Source organism: Coregonus lavaretus, assembly GCF_964263955.1.
Source record: "Coregonus lavaretus genome assembly, contig: HAP1_SCAFFOLD_161, whole genome shotgun sequence".
Classification (NCBI taxonomy): Eukaryota; Metazoa; Chordata; class Actinopteri; order Salmoniformes; family Salmonidae; genus Coregonus; species Coregonus lavaretus.
The window spans coordinates 752,295-776,790 of record NW_028161655.1 but is presented as its reverse complement, the minus strand read 5'-3'; the positions used below and the strand labels follow the sequence as shown (position 1 = coordinate 776,790).

At 45.3% G+C, this 24,496-nt stretch overlaps 1 protein-coding gene across 1 annotated transcript; it reads right to left on the bottom strand.

Moving 5' to 3' along the window:
* Positions 1-49: 49 nt before the first annotated feature.
* Positions 50-24,096, bottom strand: LOC311120241 (NAD(P) transhydrogenase, mitochondrial-like). Its single transcript, XM_084194859.1, has 23 exons — positions 23,935-24,096; positions 22,956-23,149; positions 21,580-21,809; positions 20,790-21,007; positions 20,529-20,616; positions 20,235-20,323; positions 19,803-19,990; positions 19,506-19,639; positions 19,304-19,404; positions 18,941-19,031; positions 17,310-17,463; positions 17,048-17,209; positions 16,555-16,665; positions 16,336-16,481; positions 15,921-16,116; positions 12,986-13,219; positions 8,569-8,729; positions 7,148-7,327; positions 5,391-5,550; positions 3,203-3,284; positions 2,320-2,438; positions 1,256-1,371; positions 50-533 (listed from the first exon to the last, which is right to left on the bottom strand). The coding sequence occupies exons 2-23, from the start codon at positions 23,089-23,091 to the stop codon at positions 387-389; spliced, it is 3,243 nt and encodes a 1,080-aa protein (XP_084050985.1). The 5' UTR covers positions 23,092-23,149; positions 23,935-24,096; the 3' UTR covers positions 50-386.
* Positions 24,097-24,496: the final 400 nt, after the last annotated feature.

Here is a 24,496-nt window from a genome sequence, read left to right as displayed (position 1 = left end):
ACAAGCTCTTACAGATGCAATTGAATAGGGAACTCTAGCCGACAAAGATCACATTTAAACATATTTTTATTTACAAATCAGGGCAGGCAGTGCATGCAGAATGGGTTAATTTAAATAATTAAATTTCTCCAATTTAAAGAAGTAATTTCATAGTCGCTTCCACACCTTTGGTTCAACATCATCATCACTGTCCAACATCCAATAATCATTACATGTACTGAGGACCTCAATCATCAAACCACTAAGTGTAAAAATACTCTACGTTGCGATTGTTGTTTCCTAATCTTAACAGAACCATACACCTGCATCTGGATTAACGACAAATACATCCATCCGTAAAGCCAATGGGGAGTGTGTGTGCTGTACTGTCCATCTCTCCATGTGTTCTAGTAGTAGGCCTCTCTGATCTTGGCCTGTAGTGTGTCGCAGGTCTTCTTGGCATCTCCCAGCAGCATGGATGTGTTGGGCTTGTAGAAGATGGGGTTGTCTACAGCAGCATAGCCTACACCCATGGTCCTCTTCATCACAATCACCTACAGTACAGGGAGGGGAACGGGTTAGACAATGGCTAACATCACGTTTTATATTCCTCTTCCCACTGGAGACCGGGGTTTGATCCCCATGTCCACCCTTCCTCCCACTTGCCTGTCTCCCCCTCTGTTTCCAACTGTCTAAATCGGGTACGGAAGTACTATTTGAGAAGGTCCGGTCACACAAATTTCCTACGCGGAAAAGGTCCATATATTGTCATTTATCGGCGTAGTAACAAACCCCCACCTCACAACCCCAAATGGTTCACACCCCTCTTGTTGGCGGAGAGAAAAATGTGCAGCTAATTTCCTGCAATTCTACACATTTTGCCGTGTTCATATGATACCAGGGGTCAAGGCCCGAATAAAAATAAAAATAAATGTTTGGGACCCGCATTCTGTATTGACCCCATTCTGGGTCCGGATTTGAACCACAGTCCGCCTGTTGAGTATGGCTGGTGGAAATAAAGTGTCAGAATTATATATATTTGTAACTAGTCCCAGAGCCCCTTCATCAAAATCCCCTACAGAGGAACAGAAGTATGACAGTGCACTTCACAAGCTCATTTTATGCTCTACCTGTGAGAGCTCTTGTCACCCAAAGCGTAGGAGTGCTTAGTCCTCAACACTGGAGAACAACAAGGCCATATTATGCATCCTTCCTTCCGTAAACCAGTGAGAGGGCCCTGTACTAATACTCTTACACTACCTTCTTCCTTCCCTACCTGTTTGGACTTCCAGACCTCCAGGACTGGCATGCCAGCGATGATGGAGTTGGGGTCCTCCTGGGCTGCTGAGTTCACTGTGTCATTAGCACCCACCACCAGTGTCAGGTCCGTCTCTGTGGGACACACACACACCAGACATTCAGTAAAACCAGTAGAGACCCTGGCGGAACTATGGATGGACCCAGCCAGGCAGCGTTACAAACACAACCAAGTGTCTGAGGGATGCCTGCTGGTTGTTATGATCAAATCGATTAAACAAAAATATAAAAAACGCAACATGCAACAAATTCAACGATTTTACTGAGTTACAGTTCATAGAAGGAAATCAATCAATTTAAATAAATTAATTAGGCCCTAATCTATGGACTTCACATGAATGGGCATTGGCGCAGCCATGGGTGGGCATAGGCCCACCCACTTGGGAGCCAGGTCCACCCACTGGGGAGCCAAGCCCAGCCAAATAGAATGAGTTTTTCCCCACAAAAGGGCTTTATTACAGACAGAAATACTCCTCAGCACCCCCCCTCAGACGATCCTGCAGCTGAAGAAGCCGGATGTGGAGGTCCTGGGCTGGCGTGGTTACACGTGGTCTGCCAAATTCTCTAAAACTACGTTGGAGGCGGCTTATGGTAGAGAAATAAACATTACATTTTCTGGCAACAGCTCTGTTGGACATTCCAGCAGTCAGCATGCCAATTGCACACACCCTCAAAAGTTGACACATCTGTGGCATTGTGTTGTGTGACAAATTTTAGAGTAGCCTTTTACTGTCCCCAGCAGAAGGTGCACCTGTGTAATGATCATGCTGTTTAATCGTTTAATCAGCTTCTTGAAATGCCACACCTGTCAGGTGGACAGATTATCCTGGCAAAGGATAAATGCTCACTAACAGGGATGTAAACTAATTTATGCACAACATTTTTGAGACATAAGCCTTTTGTGCGTATGGAACATTTCTGGGATCTTTTGTTTCAGCTCATGAATAATGGGACCAACACTTTACATGTTGCGTTTATATTTTTGTTAAGTATATTGATCAGTGTGAGTGTGAGTGTTCTGACCTTTGAAGTCCTCATTGATCTCATCCATCTCCAGAACCACGTCATATGGAACTCCAGCCTCAGCCAGGAGCACGTTCAGCTGGCCGGGCATACGACCTGCCACAGGGTGGATACCAAACCTAGAGACACACGTGCACACAAACACGCAGAAAAACACGCACACGCATTAATAATGTCTACATGCAATCCCTCAGTCAGTCAGGGCTTAACAGCTTTGCTCTGTATTTGGAGAATAAAGATGTTTTCCACTAAAGCTTTTAGACCCAGATGTGTTTTGTCTTCCTTGAACATAAGAGGTGACCTGCCAGTGTTCCTGACCAGGAAATTCAAGATGGTCAGTAGGATAAGTAAAACTAACTGGAAATAATGTTATTTTAGAACTCAGACTAATACAGAAAGATATCGTTATCTCACTCTGTGACAGGAGGTCTGATGGTACCCAACTAAAATAAAGGACAGTGAAAGAGGGATGAGAGAGAGAGAGAGAGAGAGAGAGAGAGAGAGAGAGAGAGAGAGAGAGAGAAAGAGGGATGATTGAGAAGAGAGGGATGATTGAGGAGACAGAGAGAGGGATGATTGAGGAGAGAGAGAAAGAGGGATGATTGAGGAGAGAGAGAAAGAGGGATGATTGAGGAGAGAGGGATGATTGAGGAGACAGAGAGAGGGATGATTGAGGAGAGAGAGAAAGAGGGATGATTGAGGAGACAGAGAGAGGGATGATTGAGGAGAGAGAGAAAGAGGGATGATTGAGGAGAGAGGGATGATTGAGGAGAGAGGGATGATTGAGGAGACAGGGATGATTGAGGAGACAGAGAGAGGGATGATTGAGGAGAGAGAAAGAGGGATGATTGAGGAGACAGAGAGATGTATTGTGAGGACCTACCTGACAGTCTTGCCCTGCTCTACCAGCATCTTCACCATGTCAGCGATGGGGTACTGTGCCTTAGCCGCACACAGACCCCAACCTACACACACAGACACTAGTGTTATAAGCAGACCCCAACCTACACATCACAGTATCACTGTACGTTAAGTTAAAGTTTTACTGTTAAAGGTAGACTCAGCGACGCACGAAGTAAACAGAATATCGGGCCGATTTCCTCAACTAAGAGTGTTGAAGCACGAGGCTAAACCTCTCCACTGTTTTGGTCCCGTAGCTACCATGCTGTAGCAGTCGCGCATATACTCTGTGTGACTGTGTGAGAGCAAGGTCTTGCATCATGCTCATCTTAATATCTGCGGTGCTGCTCGTGGCAACGTCATAACGCTGAGTCTACATTTAATGTGTTTGATGTTTCAGGTTGATGTGACCTTTTCCAAGACATAGTCGAGAAATATAATGTCGACCAGATAAGCGATAGAGGTAACTTAATGACCAGATAAGCGATAGAGGTAACTTAATGACCAGATAAATGATAAAGGTAACTTTATGCAGAGGTTATTCATGGAAGACTAAAAACAGAAGTGAGTAAGGTCTGTTTGAAACAATTTGTTCTCATCTCCTCTCCTGACCAAGGCTATAGTATCCCCTCTTACCCCTCCTCTCTCCCAATATTCACCTCCTCTTTCCCCATTTCGCCCTCTCTTCTTCCCCTCATCCCCCCCCCCCCCCCCCTACTCTCTTCTCCCCCTCCAACTCTCCCTCATCTTTCCCCCCCTCTTCTCCCCCTCCAACTCTCCCTCATCTTTCCCCCCCCTCTTCTCTCCCTCCAACTCTCCCCTCATCTTTCCCCCCCTCTCTTCCCTCTTTACCCATTCTCTTCCATCTCTCCTCTCTCCCTTCTGTCTTAAATCATAGGATTTCTACCGTCTGGGGGGTGTGCGTGCGAGGAAACCCCTTTCCCCTGCCTGTAAGTGTTATGGGTGGGGGGTTATGTGTGTGTGTGTGTGTTATGGGCGGGGGGTTATGTGTGTTTGTGTTATGGACGGGGGGAGTTATGTGTGTGTGTGTGTTATGGGTGGGGGGTTATGTGTGTGTGTGTGTTATGGGCGGGGGGGGTTATGTGTGTGTGTGTGTTATGGGCGGGGGGTTATGTGTGTTTGTGTTATGGGCGGGGGGGGTTATGTGTGTGTGTGTGTTATGGGTGGGGGGTTATGTGTGTGTGTGTGTTATGGGTGGGGGGTTATGTGTGTGTGTGCTATGGGGCGGGGGGTTATGTGTGTGTGTGCTATGGGGCGGGGGGTTATGTGTGTGTGTGTGTGTTATGGGCGGGGGGGTTATGTGTGTGTGTGCTATGGGCGGGGGGTTATGTGTGTGTTATGGGCGGGGGGTTGTGTGTGTGCTATGGGGCGGGGGGTTATGTGTGTGTGTGTGTGTGTTATGGGCGGGTGGTTATGTGTGTGTGTGTGTTATGGGCGGGGGGTTATGTGTGTGTGTGTTATGGGCGGGGGGTTATGTGTGTGTGAGTTACACAGGTTCCTCTAGCACGCATGACCTCTTCTTCACCCCCCCTCCCATGGGTCTGTCTAATGCCTGCCTGCGTAACTCTGTCCAGGGTTATCAGCGTACTGGGTAGAGGTGTGTGTGTGTTCTGATACTGGGTAGAGTTGAGAGGTGAGCGGTGAGAGGCCAGTGCTGTATGTTGATTAAACAACTAATCAACTTCGTTTGGAACAAATCCCCCTGACCTTTAACCCTCTGACCCCTGGGCCACTGTAGTCTTCTATACTACCGGTTAACTCCGAGGTCTGTCTGACTGCCTGCCTGGCGGACAAGCTAGCTCCGCTTCACAGGGACATAGACAAACCGCACCCTCTACTGGACATTCCCTGTACCTGTCTGTCAGGCTCCAATACAGATGTTATGCTAGGTTTCATTACAACCCCTCTATGCTAGATCCTACATATACTACATTTTCTTATCTGGTAGTAGAGTTCAGCCTGGGGAGGAGAGCAGAACACAGACAGAGACATATAGAGATGCATGACTCAGCACACAACCCTCCTACAGTGATGAACACTGATACACAGGTGTGTTACATCAGACTACCTCTGAACCCTTCCCAGAACATGCCTGTTGTGCGCACGCATGATTGCATTTGTGCTGCGTATGTGTTTGTGTCTGTGTGTACCTGGTGTGATGATGATGCTGTTGGCCTCTTTGATGAGTTCGATGGACTGGTCCACGTTGACCTCTGTGTGGGTGCCCGTGATCTCCATGGGTTTCCCCCCAGCCGTGGAGCTGGTACCAAACCCTCCCAGGATCACGTTGGGCAGGGAACGGTTCATTGCCTAGAAAGAGCGTTGTGTACCCAGGATTAAATACAACATTTATATAATATCGTATCTCTATGGGGAAGGCGCCAAATCTTTTGACGAATTCCAAAAACATCATTCCTGTAAAAAAAATCTCAAACTGCAAGAGCAAAACTAAGATGACAAGGCTGTCTGACTGGCAGGTGAGTGTGTGAGTGAGAGAGAGAGGCTGAGAGAGTGAGTGTGTGTGAGTGAGAGAGAGAGGCTGAGAGAGTGAGTGTGTGTGAGTGAGAGAGAGGGGCTGAGAGAGTGAGTGTGTGTGAGTGAGAGAGAGGGGCTGAGAGAGTGAGTGTGTGTGAGTGCGAGAGAGAGGCTGAGAGTGAGTGTGTGTGAGTGAGAGAGAGAGGCTGAGAGAGTGAGTGTGTGTGAGTGAGAGAGAGAGGCTGAGAGAGTGAGTGTGTGTGAGTGAGAGAGAGAGGCTGAGAGAGTGAGTGTGTGTGAGTGAGAGAGAGGGGCTGAGAGAGTGAGTGTGTGTGAGTGCGAGAGAGAGGCTGAGAGTGAGTGTGTGTGAGTGAGAGAGAGAGGCTGAGAGAGTGAGTGTGTGTGAGTGAGAGAGAGAGGCTGAGAGAGTGAGTGTGTGTGAGTGAGAGAGAGAGGCTGAGAGAGTGAGTGTGTGTGAGTGAGAGAGAGGGGCTGAGAGAGTGAGTGTGTGTGAGTGAGAGAGAGGGGCTGAGAGAGTGAGTGTGTGTGAGTGAGAGAGAGAGGCTGAGAGAGTGAGTGTGTGTGAGTGAGAGAGAGGGGCTGAGAGAGTGAGTGTGTGTGAGTGAGAGAGAGAGGCTGAGAGAGTGAGTGTGTGTGAGTGAGAGAGAGGGGCTGAGAGAGTGAGTGTGTGTGAGTGAGAGAGAGGGGCTGAGAGAGTGAGTGTGTGTGAGTGCGAGAGAGAGGCTGAGAGTGAGTGTGTGTGAGTGAGAGAGAGGGGCTGAGAGAGTGAGTGTGTGTGAGTGCGAGAGAGAGGCTGAGAGTGAGTGTGTGTGAGTGAGAGAGAGGGGCTGAGAGAGTGAGTGTGTGTGAGTGCGAGAGAGAGGCTGAGAGTGAGTGTGTGTGAGTGAGAGAGAGAGGCTGAGAGAGTGAGTGTGTGTGAGTGAGAGAGAGAGGCTGAGAGAGTGAGTGTGTGTGAGTGAGAGAGAGGGGCTGAGAGAGTGAGTGTGTGTGAGTGAGAGAGAGGGGCTGAGAGAGTGAGTGTGTGTGAGTGAGAGAGAGAGGCTGAGAGAGTGAGTGTGTGTGAGTGAGAGAGAGGGGCTGAGAGAGTGAGTGTGTGTGAGTGAGAGAGAGGGGCTGAGAGAGTGAGTGTGTGTGAGTGCGAGAGAGAGGCTGAGAGTGAGTGTGTGTGAGTGAGAGAGAGAGGCTGAGAGAGTGAGTGTGTGTGAGTGAGAGAGAGGCTGAGAGAGTGAGTGTGTGTGAGTGAGAGAGAGGGGCTGAGAGAGTGAGTGTGTGTGAGTGAGAGAGAGGGGCTGAGAGAGTGAGTGTGTGTGAGTGAGAGAGAGAGGCTGAGAGAGTGAGTGTGTGTGAGTGAGAGAGAGAGGCTGAGAGAGTGAGTGTGTGTGAGTGAGTGCGTGTGTTTAGCAGTACTCACCACACACATGATGTAGGAGAGGATAGCACCCGAGGAGCCAATGAGAGCTCCTACGATGGTCATGAGGTTGTTGTCCAATAGGAATCCCTCGGCACACAGCGCCCAACCAGAGTAGGAGTTGAGCACAGTGATGACCACGGGCATGTCAGCGCCCCCGATGGCCATTGTCAGGGTTACGCCCTACAAGAACACAATCACCGTCAGGACACTCTTCACAGTCACCAATAGGGTTGCAAAATTCCAAGGTTTTCCAGAAATCCTAGTTGGAGGATCCCTGGATTTCCTGCTTATTCCCCACTGATTCCAGTAATCTTCCAACCTGGATTTCTGGATAATCTTCCAACCTGGATTTTTGGGAAAGTTACTAGAATCTTGGAACTCTCTCCATCAAACCGGGAACATTCCCAGAACATTAGCTAAGATTCCCATTAAGTTCTAGTTCGTTTTTGATCTAACATTAGGATGATAACATCCCAAAATCATTCAAAGAAAGTTATTTTGTATTTATTTGTTATGTTTTAAATGAAATATTCTTGGAATGTATTCCTAACATTCACAAACATGTTGTGCACAACATCTGTAATAACCACCACAGAACATTCCCCAAACGTTCTCATTAGGTTTCCTGGTAAGGAAATAACAATGCACCTGTACTGTTTTTAGAACATACTGCCACAACGAAATATGAGAGCAATGTTCTTGCAACATCAGGCACATTTTTTATACAAACATTGTATAATCATCAGCACAACTGGACAGTTTTTGTGTTATGAGAGCATTTGCTACAACCTAATGACTGTTCTGGAAACTTTTACAGAGCCAATTTTGGTTTGCTGGGTAGTCACTAGATAAACCCCTCACAGAATTTGTATGATACTGTGTTATTTCCTGTAGATCAGGTGTAGGCAACTAGATTAAGACGTGGGCCCATTTTTGTTGGAGCGAATGGGCCGGAAAACAATTATAATAATTTTTACACTGCAAATTGATCTTAACTAAGCCCAAAAAGAGATTGTATTTGAAAATAACAATAATTTCATACCTTGATTGACTTGAGACACGATCACGTCTCTTTTTTTTATTTGTGGGAATACTTGGGAAGAGATTCTCAATTAAACATATTTTTTGAAGAATTCCTGGTTATTTTTTGAAATGTTGAAATTTTTACTAAAAACATCCGGTGGGCCCAAAAAAATTAACTATGAAATAAATAAACAACACTCGGGGGCCAGTTTTGGCCCACGGGCCGCCTGTTGCCGACCCCTGCTGTAGATTGTTTAGCCTTTATCAAGGTCAGTCCCACCAACATTGTTGAGTGTCATTTTTCTTATTCTGATTAGAGCTGAATAACACTATTGGTCATTGCCGGTGTTTCTTCACCATGTCTGTATAAAACATTGCAGCTTTAGCCATGTTCTCACCATGATGGTGGAAAGTCCAGACACTCCAACCAGACAGCCCATGCCAGTAGCGTAGTCGGTACTGAGCATGAAGGGAATCATACCGCCGACAGATGCCGTCATCAAACCGGCGTTCATCATGTGACGCCCCGGCAACATCAGCGGGGCGGAGTTCAGAACGCCTGACAGGAGGGAATACAGAACAATATTCACAATACTGCACACGGAACTCGGAATTCAAAACTCTGAACTGGGAATTTATCATTCTGAACTGGAAATTGGGAACAGAGAGAGGCGGAATGGAGCAGGGAATCCTGGGTATGTCTACCTCTGCTAAGCTTCCCAGTAAAGCAAGAAAAATAATCAAGCATCCCAGAAAAGTTTTAAAAATAGCCCACGTTAACATATGTAGCTTAAGAAACAAGGTTAATGAAATCAATAATTTGCTTGTAACAGATGACATTCATATTCTGACAATCTCTGAAACTCACTTAGATAATATATTTGATGATACAGTGGTAGCAATACAAGGTTATAACATTTACAGAAAATACAGAAATGCCAATGGGGGCGGTGTTGCGGTCTATATTCAGAACCACATTCCTGTAAAGCTTAGAGAGGATCTCATGTTAAATACTGTTGAAGTAATATGGCTACAGATTCACCTACCTCACCTAAAGCCCATTCTGGTAGGAAGCTGCTTTAGACCACCAAGTGCTAAAAGTCAGTATCTGGATAACATGTGTGAAATGCTTGATAATATATGTGATATCAATAGAGAGGTATACTTTCTGGGTGATTTAAATATTGACTGTCTTTCATCAGGCTGCCCACTCAAGAGAAAGCTTCAAACTGTAACTAGTGCCTGCAACCTGGTATCAGTCAACCTACCAGGGTAGTTACAAACAGTACAGGAATTAAATCATCAACATGTATTGATCATATCTTTACTAATGCTGCAGAAATTTGTTTGAAAGCATTATCCTAATCCATCGGATGTAGTGATCACAATATAGTAGCCATATCTAGGAAAACCAAAGTTCCACAGGCTGGGCCTAATATTGTGTATAAGAGGTCATACAAGAAGTTCTGTAGTTATTCCTATGTTGTTGATGTGAAGAATATTTGTTGGTCTGTGGTGTGTAATGACGAGCAACCAGACGCTGCACTTGACACATTTATGAAATTGCTTATCCCAGTTACTAATAAGCATGCACCCATTAAGAAAATGACTGTAAAAACTGTTAAATCCCCGTGGATTGATGAGAAATTGAAAAATTGTATGGTTGAGAGGGATGAGGCAAAAGCGATGGCAAATAGGTCTGGCTGTACAACCGATTGCCAAACGTACTGCAAATTGAGAAATCATGTGACTAAACTGAATAAAAAGAAGAAACGACACTATGAAACAAAGATAAATGACATTAAGAATGATTTAAAAAACGCTTTGGAGTACCTTAAATGAAATGTTGGGCAAAAAGGCAAACTCAGCTCCATCATTCATTGGATCAGATGGCTCATTCATTACAAAACCCACTGATATTACCAACTACTTCAATAATTTTTTCATTGGCAAGATTAGCAAACTTAGGCATGACATGCCAGCAACAAACGCAGACACTACACATCCAAGTATATCTGACCAAATTATGAAAGACAAGCATTGTAATTTTGAATTCCGTAAAGTAAGTGTGGAAGAGGTGGAAAAAGTATTATTGTCGATCAACAATGAAAAGCCACCGGGGTCTGACAACTTGGATGGAAAATTACTGGAGGATAATGGCAGACTATATTGCCACTCCGATTTGCCATATCTTAAATTTAAGCCTACTAGAAAGTGTGTGCCCTCAGGCCTGGAAGTAAGCAAACGTTATTCCCCTACCTAAGAATAGTAAAGCCCCCTTAACTGGCTCAAATAGCCAACCAATCAGCCTGTTACCAACCCTTAGTAAACTTTTGGAAAGAATGGTGTTTGACCAGATAAAATGCTATTTCACAGTAAACAAATTGACAAGACTTTCAGCACGCTTATAGGGAAGGACATTCAACAAGCACAGCACTTACACAAATGACTGATGTTTGGCTGAGAGAAATTGATGATAAAAAGATTGTGGGGGGCCGTTTTGTTTTTGTTTTGACATTAAATCGATTATAGTCTAATGATGGAAAAACGTATGTGTTTTGGCTTTACTCCCCCTGCTATATTGTGGATAAAGAGTTACCCGTCTAACAGAACACAGAGGGTGTTCTTTAATGGAAGCCTCTCCAACAAAATCCAGGTAGAATCAGGAATTCCCCAGGGCAGCTGTCTAGGTCCCTTACTTTTTTCAATCTTTACTAACGACATGCCACTGGCTTTGAGTAAAGCCAGTGTGTCTATGTATGCAGATGACTCAACGCTATACACGTCAGCTACCAAAGCGGCTGAAATGACAGCAACACTTAACAAAAGAGCTGCAGTTAGTTTCAGAATGGCTGTATTTGGGACAAATCATTTACTAAACCCTAAACCTCAACTAAATCTTGTAATGAATAATGTGGAAATTGAGCAAGTTGAGGAGACTAAATTGCTTGGAGTAACCCTGGATTGTAAACTGTCGTCATGGTCAAAACATATTGATACAACAGTAACTAGGATGGGGAGAAGTCTGTCTATAATAAAGCGCTGCTTTGCATTCTTAACAGCACTATCAACAAGGCAGGTCCTACAGGCCCTAGTTTTGTCGCACCTGGACTACTGTTCAGTCGTATGGTCAGGTGCCACAGTGGGACTTAGGAAAATTGCATTTGGCTCAGAACAGGGCAGCACGGCTGGCCCTTGGATGTACACAGAGAGCTAACATTAATAATATGTATGTCAATCTCTCCTGGCTCAAAGTGGAGGAGAGATTGACTTCATCACTACTTGTATTTGTGAGAGGTATTGACATGTTGAATGAACCGAGCTGTCTGTTTGAACTACTGGCACACAGCTCGGAAACCCATGCATACCCCACAAGACATGCCAGAGGTCTCTTCACAGTCCCCAAGTCAAGAACAGACTATGGGAGGCGCACAGTACTACATAGAGCCATGACTACATGGAACTCTATTCCACATCAAGTAAATTTGATTTTTTTTTAAACAGATAAAAATCCACCTTATGGAACAGCAGGGACTGTGAAGCAACACAAACATAGACACATGTATACAAACACACAATAACATACGCACTATACACACATGTAAACATGGATTTTGTGTTAGAGATATGTGGTAGTAGAGTAGAGGCCTGAGGGCAGACACTTAATATGTTGTGAAATCTGTTATGAATGTATTGTAATGTTTTTAAAATGTATAACTGCCTTAATTTTGCTGGACCCCAGGAAGAGTAGCTGCTGCCTTGGCAGCAGCTAATGGGGATTCATAATAAATACAAATGTCATTGATTAGAGTGAGGGGGTGAAGGCCAGGTGGGGGGTTGTATTGATATATCACATTGATTAGAGTGAGGGGTGGAGGCCAGGTGGAGTGTTGTATTATACTGATAACAGACCACAGATCTGGCAGGGACTCCTGCCTTCAGTCTGTCTCTCATTACCAGTGATCACACAGGGAACAGAGAACTGCCAGTTTCTAAACGCAATAGATAGACAGACAACCATTTCTCATGTGGGCCAGAAGGACTTCCCTCCTTAGAGAAGCAGCCCCCCCCCCCCCCCCCCGCCGCTCTCACTACCCTGGAAGTTAATAGGAATACGACTTTTAGATCGCAAAAACGTCTATCATACATGTCAGATTTCAATACTGGCCGATGTCATAACTCGGGAGGTTGTCTTCTCTCGAATGAACCAGTGATCGTACCTCGAGAAATGTATAATTTAACAGAGGGTCTAGCACATTTCTTCTATTTGTCTTGCTCTTCAGTCCAGGGTGACTCCTAAATTGATAGTGCAGTTGGTATTATTGTGTGTAGCTAAGTTCGCTAGCTAGCTAGCTAGCTAGCCAGCCCATATAGAGCATTGCATTGTGGATTTTGTAGTCTACTTGAGCTGCAACATATTTCCACAACGATTTTCACGTTTCTACCAACCTTATTATAATGACAAAATGAAACATTTGTTCCACAAAAAATATTGTTCTCACATAGTGTTATTTAACACATTAAATTATAGGAATGAGGGGTTTTGGGTGGATTTTTCCTTTATCAACTGTTACCTTTCCCACATAGAATTCCTACAAAGCCTCCCGGCCCTTACACTCTGTCAGGCACGCAATAATCAGCCATACACACAAACACACACACACACCATCCTGGCCTGGATTTCCCATGGGATCTTGAGCTTTGGCTAGATCAAAGGAGGCAATCAGTACCACAGGACAGAGAGCTCAGAGTGTGTGTGTGTGTGTGTCTGTCTGTCTGTCTGCATTCACGTGTGTTAATGGCTGTCTACATTACCTTGCAGCTTGCCATATGCCACCAGTGACCCGCTGAAGGTGACCCCTCCGATGTATGTGCCGAGGTAGGCCACAGTCTTCACCATGTTGGCTGCAGGGTGCACGTCCAGGTGGGGATACTCGATCATGTACTCTGCCACACAGGTTAGCACTGCAGCCAGACCTACCAGGCTGTGGAAGGCAGCTACCAGCTGGGGGAGGTCGGTGATCTCAATACGCTTAGCAATGGTCAGACCTGGGGAAGCAGAGTAGCAGAGATTCAGAAACACGCAGTGGGGCACAGGGGAAAACACAGACACGCCGTCACAGAGACCTTCAGTTCTATATACAGTTGAAGTCTGAAGTTTACATACACCTTAGCCAAATTCACAATTTCTGACATTTAATCTGAGTAAAAATTCCCTGTCTTAGGTCGGTTAGGATCACCACTTTATTTTAAGAATGTGAAATGTCAGAATAATAGTAGAGATAATTATTTATTTCAGCTTTTATTTGTTTCATCACATTCCCAGTGGGTCAGAAGTTTACATACACTCAATTAGTATTTGGTAGCATTGCCTTTAAATTGTTTAACTTGGGTCAAACGTTTCAGGTAGCCTTCCACAATAAGTTGGGTGAATTTTGGCCCATTCCTCCTGACAGAGCTGGTGTAACTGAGTCAGGTTTGTAGGCCTCCTTGCTCGCACACGCTTTTTCAGTTCTACCCACACATTTTCTATAGGATCGAGGTCAGGGCTTTGTGATGGCCACTCCAATACCTTGACTTTGTTGTCCTTCAGCCATTTTGCCACAACTTTGGAAGTATGCTTGGGGTCATTGTCCATTTGGAAGAACCATTTGCGACCAAGCTTTAACTTCCTGACTGATGTCTTGAGATGTTGCTTCAATATATCCACATAATTTTCCTTCCTCTTGATGCCATCTATTTTGTGAAGTGCACCAGTCCCTCCTGCAGCAAAGCACCCCCACAGCATGATGCTGCCACCCCCGTGCTTCACGGTAGGATGGTGTTCTTCGGCTTGCAAGCATCCCCCTTTTTCCTCCATACATAACGATTATCATTATGGCCAAACAGTTCTATTTTTGTTTCATCAGACCAGAGGAAATTTATCCAAAAAGTACGATCTTTGTCCCCATGTGCAGTTGCAAACCGTAGTCTGCCTTTTTTATGGCAGTTTTGGAGCAGTGGCTTCTTCCTTGCTGAGCGGCCTTTCAGGTTATGTTGATATAGGACTTGTTTTATTGTGGATATAGATACTTTTGTACCTGTGTCCTCCAGCATCTTCATAAGGTCCTTTGCTGTGGTTCTGGGATTGATTTGCACTTTTCGCACCAAAGTACGTTCATCTCTAGGAGACAGAACGCATCTCCTTCCTGAGCGGTATGACGGCTGCGTGGTCCCATGGTGTTTATACTTGCATACTATTGTTTGTACAGATGAACGTGGTACCTTCAGGCGTTTGGAAATTGCTCCCAAGGATGAACGAGACTTGTGGAGGTCTACAATTATTTTTCTGAGGTCTTGGCTGATTTCTTTTGATTTTCCCATGATGTCAAGCAAAGAGGCACTGAGTTTGAAGGTAGGCCTTGAAATACATCCACAGGTACACCTCCGATAGGCTAATTGACATAATTTGAGTCAATCAGAAGCTTCTAAAGCCATGACATCATTTTCTGGAATTTTCCAAGCTGTTTAAAGGCACAGTCAACTTAGTGTATGTAAACTTCTGACCCACTGGAATTGTGATACAGTGAATTATAAGTGAAATAATCTGTCTCTAAACAATTGTTGGAAAAATTGCTTGTGTCATGTACAAAGTAGAGGTCCTAACCGACTTGCCAAAACTAGTTTGTTAACAAGAAATTTGTGGAGTGGTTGAAAAACGAATTTGAATGACTCCAACCTAAGTGTATGTAAACTTCCGACTTCAACTGTAAGTACTGAGGCTGTAGGTCCTAGCAGTTGATTTGGAATTCAGTAACAAAAAAAAACTGCCCTGAATCTCTGAAGGTGACCAAATGTATAAGACCCTTTCTATGGAAGTATTTTCTCCTAGTCTCACAGTGCTTCACATAGAGTTGGACTAACTCCTAGTGCTACAACATACTGTATTTGGTGGAAAGGCAACCATCTGTACTGAATTACTTTTGTATTCATATTGGACATTAACATCAAAAGTAACAAAATAGTCTGGAGGCATGCTCTAAACAGTGTTGTCAAAAACCCTAATAAAATAAGAGCTAGTTTTCTCTAAAGGATAATATTACTAATCTCAGACTGCGTTAACACACACGCCCTGTTTGTGTGTGTATGCATGTCCGACGGCTGCCAGGGCCTAACAGAATAATAACATCATTCATCATAACACACCACTCCTAAAGTACACACACACACACACACACAACTACTAAGTACACTCTGATGCCTTGAAGATATCAGAACATGTTATTTCTCTAAATCTAGACAGCATGATGGATGGTCCATCATAGTTTTAATAATTCACACTCATTTTTCAAAGACTTCAGAAATAAGATGCAAAGTCGATAACATGTAAAAACATGAATCATGGTTTTATACGCTTTTAAACAAATGTGGAATGGTGTTTGAGATCAGATATTTCTAGACTTTTCTGCCTGTGTTTTCCAGACCAAAATTCTCATCACCAATGGCAGAATGAAAAGTTCAGAGGTAGAAACATGGCATCTAGCTGGAAAAGTTGACTTTATATGGGCCTGTTTCCTGGAAACGGATTAAGCCTATGGTCTTGGAGGAAGGGCCTACATACCCAGTGTTCTTCCGGTGGCTATGGGCTTTTTAGTTTCCATTTGAATCATATGGTATTTTTAGATGTTTAAACGCACTTTCAATACATTTTGATTAGATTTGACATGGTATGTATCTGTATATGGCTGTGTGGTGTAGCAGGTCTACGTACCCAGGGTTCCTCCGGTGGCCATGGCGGCACTCATCTGTGCCAGCAGCTCAGGAGAGGGCTTCAGGGAGCCAAGGGTGGCAGCGATGCCCCCTGCTACCCCCATCATGCCCAGGGCATTACCCAGACGACTGGTGCCCTGTGAAGACAGCCCTGCCAACGCTCCCACACAGCACATACCAGACCCCAGGTACATCATCTGGAACACACAAAATATAACACATTCTAACACAACACCGCCACACAGCACATACCAGGCCCTATGTACATCATCTGGAATACACAGTGTTACACAATGCAATACACCTACACAACAAAGTACAATGTAACAACACAGATAGCACATCCTAACCCCAGGTAGTTACATCATCTGTAGAACAGCACTTCAACAACAACAATAACAGCACATCAGTGTCACCTGCTCGATGTGGAAGCCAGCAGCCACAGAGGCCCCGTAGCCTCCTATGAAGACTCCTATTGGCAGACCGTACAGGTAGTTGTACTCTGGAGGGTCTGTAGGACGCTTAAACATGTCCAGCATCCTCTGGGTGATCATGAAACCACCTGGGAGGACAGAGAGAGACAGTGAGTGAGTGACTGAGTGTGTGACTGAGTGAGTGTCGTGTGTGTGCCGGACCTGCGATGTTGATGGAGGAGACGAAGGCTGCAGCCAGAGCCAGGCTCTCGGGGAAGGAGGAGGGGTGGAGACCTCCCCCCATCAGGACCAGACCACCCACAGCAGTCAGACCTGCCATGGGGAGAGAAGACAACACATGTTCACACACCTTGTTCATTCAAAGTCCAGGTGCTTGAAGGAGTAAAGTAATAGTTTCTGCAGGGGTTTCTTAGAGGGAGAAAAACACAGGGCTTTATTACACTATACAGCTCAATACTACAGACACACCACATATGGAGAATAGTGTGTCATTTGACCATTACCTACTGACACACCAGGGTCATATTCACTAGACACCAAACAGCTGAAAACTGACCGAATCGAGGAGGAACTGCCAAAACGTGTCCAATAAAATGCTTGTTTTTCCATTACAAAGCGTTTTGCTACATTTTGCTAAGGTGTGCACGAATGAATACGACCCATCAGTGAACCTGTTTGAGCCCTGACCTCTTACCTGAGATGGCATTGGTGACGGACATGAGTGGTGAGTGGAGGGCGGAGGTAACGCCCCACACCGTGTGGTATCCCACAATGCCGGCCAGGCCGAAGGTGGTGACCATCTGGGTGAAGGCTGCGTTGGGCGCTGCCAAGCCCAGAGCCAGACATGTGGAGAGACCTGGGGACAGGAGAGGTCAGCAGAGAGGGAGGGAGTTAGGGCGTGTGTGTGTGTGTGTGTGTGTGTGTGTGTGTATGTGCGTTGTGAGTGTGTGTCTGACCTGCGGTGTAGACACCAGCGTTGGTCAAGGTCTTCTGGAAGGGTGAGACCACAGCTGCCTTCTCTGCCGCTAGCTCTGCTACACTCTTCTGTTTGACTGGAGCGGCTGGGGGTTGTGTCTTAGGTTGGGGGGACGGGAACAGGTTCTTGCCCTCCTGGAGATGTGACAAACACAATGTGAGAGATACACTATATAAGAAAACACACAAGATGAGAAATACACAAAATGACAAATCCACAACAGTAGAGGAATACACACATTGAGAAACACGTGAGCAATTGAGGTTATTGTTAGAAATGGAGGGATCATGTCATGGATTTAATTGGAATATTTTCTTTTTTTAAAAAGTGAGTTTCTATGGCATGCAAGGTTGAAAATAAGACACTGACCGATCATGTGCCAGTTTAGGTGTATTTTATCTGTCTACCTAAGGAACCTGAGTAACAACCACGGGGATATAACGATGGAACATAGCAACCGAGAAAAATCCACATTTAAATAGCATGAATAATTCTTTGTTTAATACGTGGTAAGGTGATACGCCTCGTGCTTTCTCTGCCTCTAGTCTGCCATAAACACTGTCAAAGTGTCAAAACTGTCAAATCAAGACATTCCTGGAAAAGTGCATTTAAAAAATATATTTCATAACAAGCATTCCTGTTTCTCACGTAAGCTGTGCTATGTGCAGCCAGCTGGGTTCCAGCTCTGAGAAACCATAGCAGGGTGGCTTATGGGTCATGGTGACGCTTCACTCAGAATTCACAGCCTGCGTCCCAAATGGCACCCTATTCCCTATATAATGAACTACTTTTGACCAGGGCCCATAGGGTGCCATCTGGGAGGCAGAGAAAGTCTGAGCATGATGGGACGTGGACTCTTTGACTCATTCAACAGATAAGATCTGACAAACTTTGATTTTGGAGTGAAATATCACGTTTAAACCTCCCTGCTTTCTTCAGTGTCAGTGTGACTGATTCACCTACTTTGGAGACACTTTACTTATTGTGTCGATTAAAACAAAACCGAATCCAACGTTTCCACGGGAGAAGACAGCGTTTGCACCCACAAGTTGACGGGCAAAAATTACTGCCAACCTCAAGAGACATCTGAAAGAGAGTCCTCACAATATATACACTCAGGTAATAACAGACTGATAATGCTAGTTAGTTAGTTACTACTTCTGACAGAACTTTTCCAATACAGCTACAGTATGTCAAAGAGTGTGATTTATCATCTGCTGCAGAGTAATGTGTTCTTCTGCCAATCTGGCTGTTGGGAAAATAATCATGCGATAGGATGTTATGCAGAGCAATCTGTTGGTAGGACAAGGTTATGCATGTTTGTGCACATGGAAGTCAGTGATGTATGTTTACTATAGGTTAATGAGGCAATACAAATGTGATGTGACTAAAATGTGACTCAATTGAAAGGGCATTTAGTTGACTAAAATGGCCCACTGTTTTCGTCATTTTGACAATAACTAGACTAAATCATTATTCAAATGACAAAAATGTGACTTAATTATATTTTAGTCCAAATGACTAAGACTAGACTAAATAAATAAAAAATGAGTACCAAAATTAACAGACATATACTACATACAGTATTCAGTAGAGACACATACTACATACCTGCATGACCATGGTTCCTCTGATGACGTGGTCCAGTGTCCCGTGGTCAAACTCTTCTTTGGGCTCAAAATGGAAGTAGTCTTTGTCTGGGCTGATGGTGATATTCAGAATGAGAATCATACATTAATATATCACATTTATATACTGTACCACCTTTATCAAACTCCAATCCTTTTAGACTTGACCAGGAACAACTCAGTGTATGTGAGGCTATAACAAAGGACAGGTGTTTTTCCTGGTCAGATAATGTGATCGGTCCTAGGGAAAACTACTGTCCCTGTCCATGTCTAGTAGCATAATAAATTGTCTATCTATCCACCCACCCATCCACCCATCCATCCACCCGTCCACCCGTCTCTCTACCTGATGGCCTTGAGCAGTTTGAGCACATTGTTGGAGTACAGGGTGCTGGCCTGGGTGGGCATACGGCTGGGCAGGTCTGTGAAGCCGATGTGTGTCACACCCTGAGGAGAAACACACACAGCTCTCAGTTACACACACAAACTCCAACTATACACACACTAGGTACAGTATTATTCTTCCAGAACTGAGCTGGTCTCCTCACCTTGTGTACGTGCAGCTCTCCAGGCTTGGTGGTCTCAATGTTTCCTCCAGCCTCAGCAGCCAGATCCACCACCACAGAGCCATCCTTCATAGACTCCACCATCTCTGTCTTGATCAGGATGGGAGCTCGCTTACCTACAGACAGAGAGGGCATGGTCACGGATCATTATAGAAAGGGAAATGATTAGGATAGAAAGAGTGGAATGATATTGATGGTGATAGAGAAGGGATGGAGAGACGTAGGAGAGAAACAGAAAGAGAGAACAAGCAGACAGAGTATGAATGAATGAATGTTCACCTGGGATGAGAGCAGTACTGATGAGGATGTCCACATCTTTACACTGCTTGGCAAACAGCTCCATCTCAGCTGCAATGAACTCTGGGGACATCTCCTTGGCGTAACCTCCAAGACCGTCCCCGGACTCCTTAATGTGCACCTCCAAAGGCTCCGCCCCGAACGACTTAAACTGTTCCAGAGCTGCTGGTCTGAGAGTGGATACAAAACATCGTAGAACATCACCATCATCAATACTGTACCTGGTATCGAAGACTAACTACAGCTCATCTGGTACTGTAGCTGACCTGGTATTAAAGCTTCTGACTGCAACTCACCTGTTATTAAAGCTTCTGACTGCAACTCACCTGGTATTAAAGCTTCTGACGGCAACTCACCTGGTATTAAAGCTTCTGACTGCAACTCACCTGGTATTAAAGTCTGACTGTAGCTCACCTGGTATCGAAGCCTCTGACGATAGCTCCCATAGACTTCGCAGCTCCAGCTGCAGCCAAACCAGCCACTCCACCTCCGATGACCAGGACCTGGAAGTGTTAACAAGATAGCGGTCAGAGATACAGCAACGTTATATTGATCACACGGACTCTGCAGTGCAGTCCAGATGTTCAGTTTTGACAGGTTAGTCAAAATGCTATAATATAGTTCATGCTCTGAGATGTCACAGTTGTTCAGTTTTGACAGGTACATTCACATTGATCTAGTTGATATAACTGCTATAGAAGGACTTACCTTGGCTGGGGGGACTTTCCCTGCTGCTGTGATCTGACCAGTGAAGAATCTGCCAAAGTGGTTAGCAGCCAGAACAACTGCCTTGTACCTGCAGGACACACACAGTTCTATGAACACGTTCAACAAGCTAAGACATATACGTTACTGTGTGTGTGTGTGTGTGTGTGTGTGTGTGTGTATGTATGTATGCATTTGTGCATGCGTGGGTGTCTTGCATGTCTGCGTGCCTGCATCCATGTCTCTGTGCATGTCTCCCCTTACCCTGCAATGTTAGCCATGGAGCTGAGTGCATCGTAGCCCTGTGCGATGGTGACGCGGGGGACTTGATCCATGGCCAACACGGTGGTCTGACTCTGGGCCAGCTTCTCCATGAGCTCAGGGTTCTGGGCTGGGTAGATGAAACTCACCAGGGTGGACTTAGGCTTCAGCATCTCTGACTCATGCTTCCCAGTAGCCTCGTTCAACACTGGAGCTCTCACCTGAAGAGAAAGGTCAAGAGAGAAGATGGGTCAGAGGTTACCGAGGGCTGTAGGATGGCCAACAATGTCTAAGAAATAGAAATGCTATATTTTGCTCTGTTTCCTCTACTAGCTCAAACTACCAGCAAGACTTTACCTGGTTTCACCAGTGCTATACTACACCTAACACATTGGCAGGGCAAAAGTCATTCCTCACTCAATTTGTTGTGCAAAACTCCCATTGACATACTATAAGTGTGAAGTATGGTTTACAATAAAGTTCCATTTCAACATGTGTCTATCTGAAGTTAGGATCTGGCCCTCAATAGATCATAACACATTTTGTTGTCTAACAGAAGGTTTGAGGGGATCTGCCTGAGCTAGGAGCTGTGTGGTATAACTTATCTGGATCTCATGATGAGTAGTTAATGGAATGCAAGATGATCTGTAGATCCATGATTCTGCACAAAGCTTTGCTCAGGCCGATCCTCTCAAAGATGTAACTCTGCGGCCCTGGGTTTAAATATACTCCCAGCCCAGTATTGACCACACTGAGTTTAAGTTTAGTTTGAGTTCCATAGCCCAGTACTGACCTTGAGGACCAGGTCGGATCCGAAGGCCCCGTTAGTGTCTGTGATGGAGGCTCCAGCGTTTATGTACATTTGGTCAGAGAACTTAGCATGGTCTCCTGCTCCAGACTCCACCTGGACGTTGAAGCCCTGTTTGACGAGCAGCTCCACCCCCGCAGGGGACACAGCCACACGACGCTCATTCTTAAAGATCTCCTTAGGAACTCCTACCACCAGGTCCTTATACAGCCGTCCTGTATGGACACACACACAAGCTCATTATAACAAATACTTGAGGACAACCACACAAGGTACAACGCACCACGGGGAAAAACAATGGGCGTGATTTACACACACTGAATCAGTGCGCACACACACACACACACACCTGTACAGATACATGAGTGGGAGACATGAGTATAGCATTACCATTAACAGCATGAAGAGTAACCCAATTCTGATTTCAGAAAACATTGCTGTTTGCCATTATCAAGACTAGGTGAGAATCTGGGAGAGACTGACGGGTTCAGGGTAAAAGAGGCTGCAGATGAGACTGTGGAAGAGGCAGGGAGTGAGGCAGGCTGTAGTGTACTAGGCGGTAGTGACTACTACTGTAGTGTGTGTAAGTTAGACTACAAGACAGTGTAGTTCTGCAGCGGAAAGTGTGCTGGGCCTGAGAGGCCGGTGGAGAGTCAGGTTTCACATATCAGTCCTTACACGGTGTGGTGACCTCCCCAGCACAGAGACATTATTAGCAGCTGGTTGGCTGCGAGCCAGTACCCACACCACGACGAGGCCTGCTCTGTCTCTCACACACACTCTCAGACACAGACCCAAACCCTGCTCCGCAAAACCCCCCAGTAACACACAAAACTCCCACAAACACACAACACACTCCAGCACCGCTACCTCAGTCAGTGACAACACAGGGTAGTGTTTATAAAAAGTAGAAACGCCACAGAACAGCGGAATCCACATTTCACCTTTAACTGACCTCTCTTACATGTTCTCTTTGCAAGTTAGCACTAGAAAGTGGAGTTAGCCACGGTCAGGTTAGCATCCCACTGAAACGTTAGCTAAGTTGATTCACTGTCCTATTGTTTCCTATTTCAACAACTTCCCTAACAACCCCTATTCCAAACACAACCGTCGCTGCTCTGTGGGTGTTTTTCCACTGCTCCAGCCAGGGGAGAAAATGTCCTTAACTGAACTGCTGTTTAGTTTCCTAATGCCTTTAGTAGGACAGAGAGGGGAAGATATAACACTACAAGCAGCCAGGCCTAGACTGCCTACTGTGGCAAAAATACAGATAAGACAATTATAACAAGATAGAGTGTTAAGGAGTTGTTGTGTTTGTTAAGGAGTTCTAGTTGTGTGTGTGTGTTCTATGTGTGTCCTACCTTTAGCAGGCTCACAGTTCCAGAGCTGTGGGAAGGTCCTGAAGGCCCGTCGGCCAGGTGTGTGGTGGCGAACACCTTGCTGGAGCAAGGTGACAGTGGAGCCGCAGCAGGAGACACAGCGCAGCAGAGAGGACATGGCTACTGCTGCTCAAGGACTGGCCTGTACCTGTAGCTCTACCTCTGGTCAACAGCTCCTAGAGACGCAAACAGGTGTGTGTGTGTTACAGGTGGGGACGTCTTTTAACACTACGTCTGCTTGCTGCTTCTTCAGACAGGCCAGCTTATCTTAACTGCCCCCGGAAAGTCCTGAACACACACACACTTTCTTTTCAGCTGCTGGGCCTAGCGACGGCAGTGTGACATTTCAGCTGTGCAGGACAGGACACAGGGCTGGATACACACTAAACAAAGTTACGCGAGATCTGGAAATATGACTGTGTCGTTATGACAAGAACACTCCTGACTGCTGGGCTGGAGCATGGAACAGGGGAGGGGGTTGGGGGGGGGGGGGGGGGGGGGTTTGGGGGGGGGGGGGGGGGGGTTGGGTGGGAGTAGGGACAGGAACAGAAAGGGTAGGGTAGGGGTAGAGGCTGGCGACAGGCAGGCAGGCAGGCAGTAGATCGACATGCAGAAACTGGGGCAGAGAGAAAGAGGGATTATATCCACATGCCATGTTGTGGGTTAGCAGAGCAGAGGGCAGCAGCAGCTCAAAGGAGACACACACAGCCTCTCTCTAATTCATTCATACACTCACTCTCTCTGCTGCTGTTGCACCATTGGAGTATAATTCAGACGAGGTGGAAAACTGGGACACAAGTCTCTATTACAACAACCTGTAGCTGTACCTTTTTTCCATGCATGACTGTTGCATCCATATTTGACATGCCTGTTGCTTCCATTCATTCCTGCAGGAATGAACAGAAAAGTTGAAGAGAAAAGTTTTTTTATTAGGGTAGATACAAAAAGATTTCTCACAAACCTTCTGGTCGTTTTCGTCTCCGCAGGAAATCTGTTCCTGTTGCAGGTTTTATAAGTAACATACAGTAGGGAACTTTGTTTGGTCGGAACGACCTTCACTTTTTAATTTGGCGGCCGCACGAAGGGAAGTTTCGTTATCGTAGGTTTATTGCCGCGTTCATATGCCTGTCGGAACTAGGAAACTCAAACATGTCAGACTTGCTAATTGGTTGAACGCGGCACGTGTATAACTACAACCAGTTAGCAAGTCAGACATTTCCGAGTTTCCTAGTTCTGACTATAAAATCAACGCTGCATATATCATTGACAATAAATAGAGACTATGCGAGTCTCTCATAACCACAATAATACCGCTGCAGGCTTACTTTCATTGAGATTTGGTGACATTAATGGAGAATGCTCTAAGGACTTTCTGTAATCAAAATCACTCCACAACATGTTTTTTTCATTAACTAGCTATATCCCCATCAATAATCAAAATCACTCCACAACATGTTTTTTTCATTAACTAGCTATATCCCCATCAATAATGTAATGTTGCACAGAAGTTGTTTGCATATTGT

What these genes read in the sequence shown, in the direction of transcription:
- LOC311120241 (XM_084194859.1), bottom strand. Translation starts at nt 23,091, where the DNA reads ATGTCCTCTCTGCTGCGCTGTGTCTCCTGCTGCGGCTCCACTGTCACC. An exon ending in GGCCACCGGAGGAACCCTGG is followed by an intron (nt 13,220 to 15,920) that starts GTACGTAGACCT and finishes CTGCTTCCCCAG; the next exon opens with GTCTGACCATTGCTAAGCGT. An exon ending in GGCATATGGCAAGCTGCAAG is followed by an intron (nt 8,730 to 12,985) that starts GTAATGTAGACA and finishes CCCTCCTGTCAG; the next exon opens with GCGTTCTGAACTCCGCCCCG.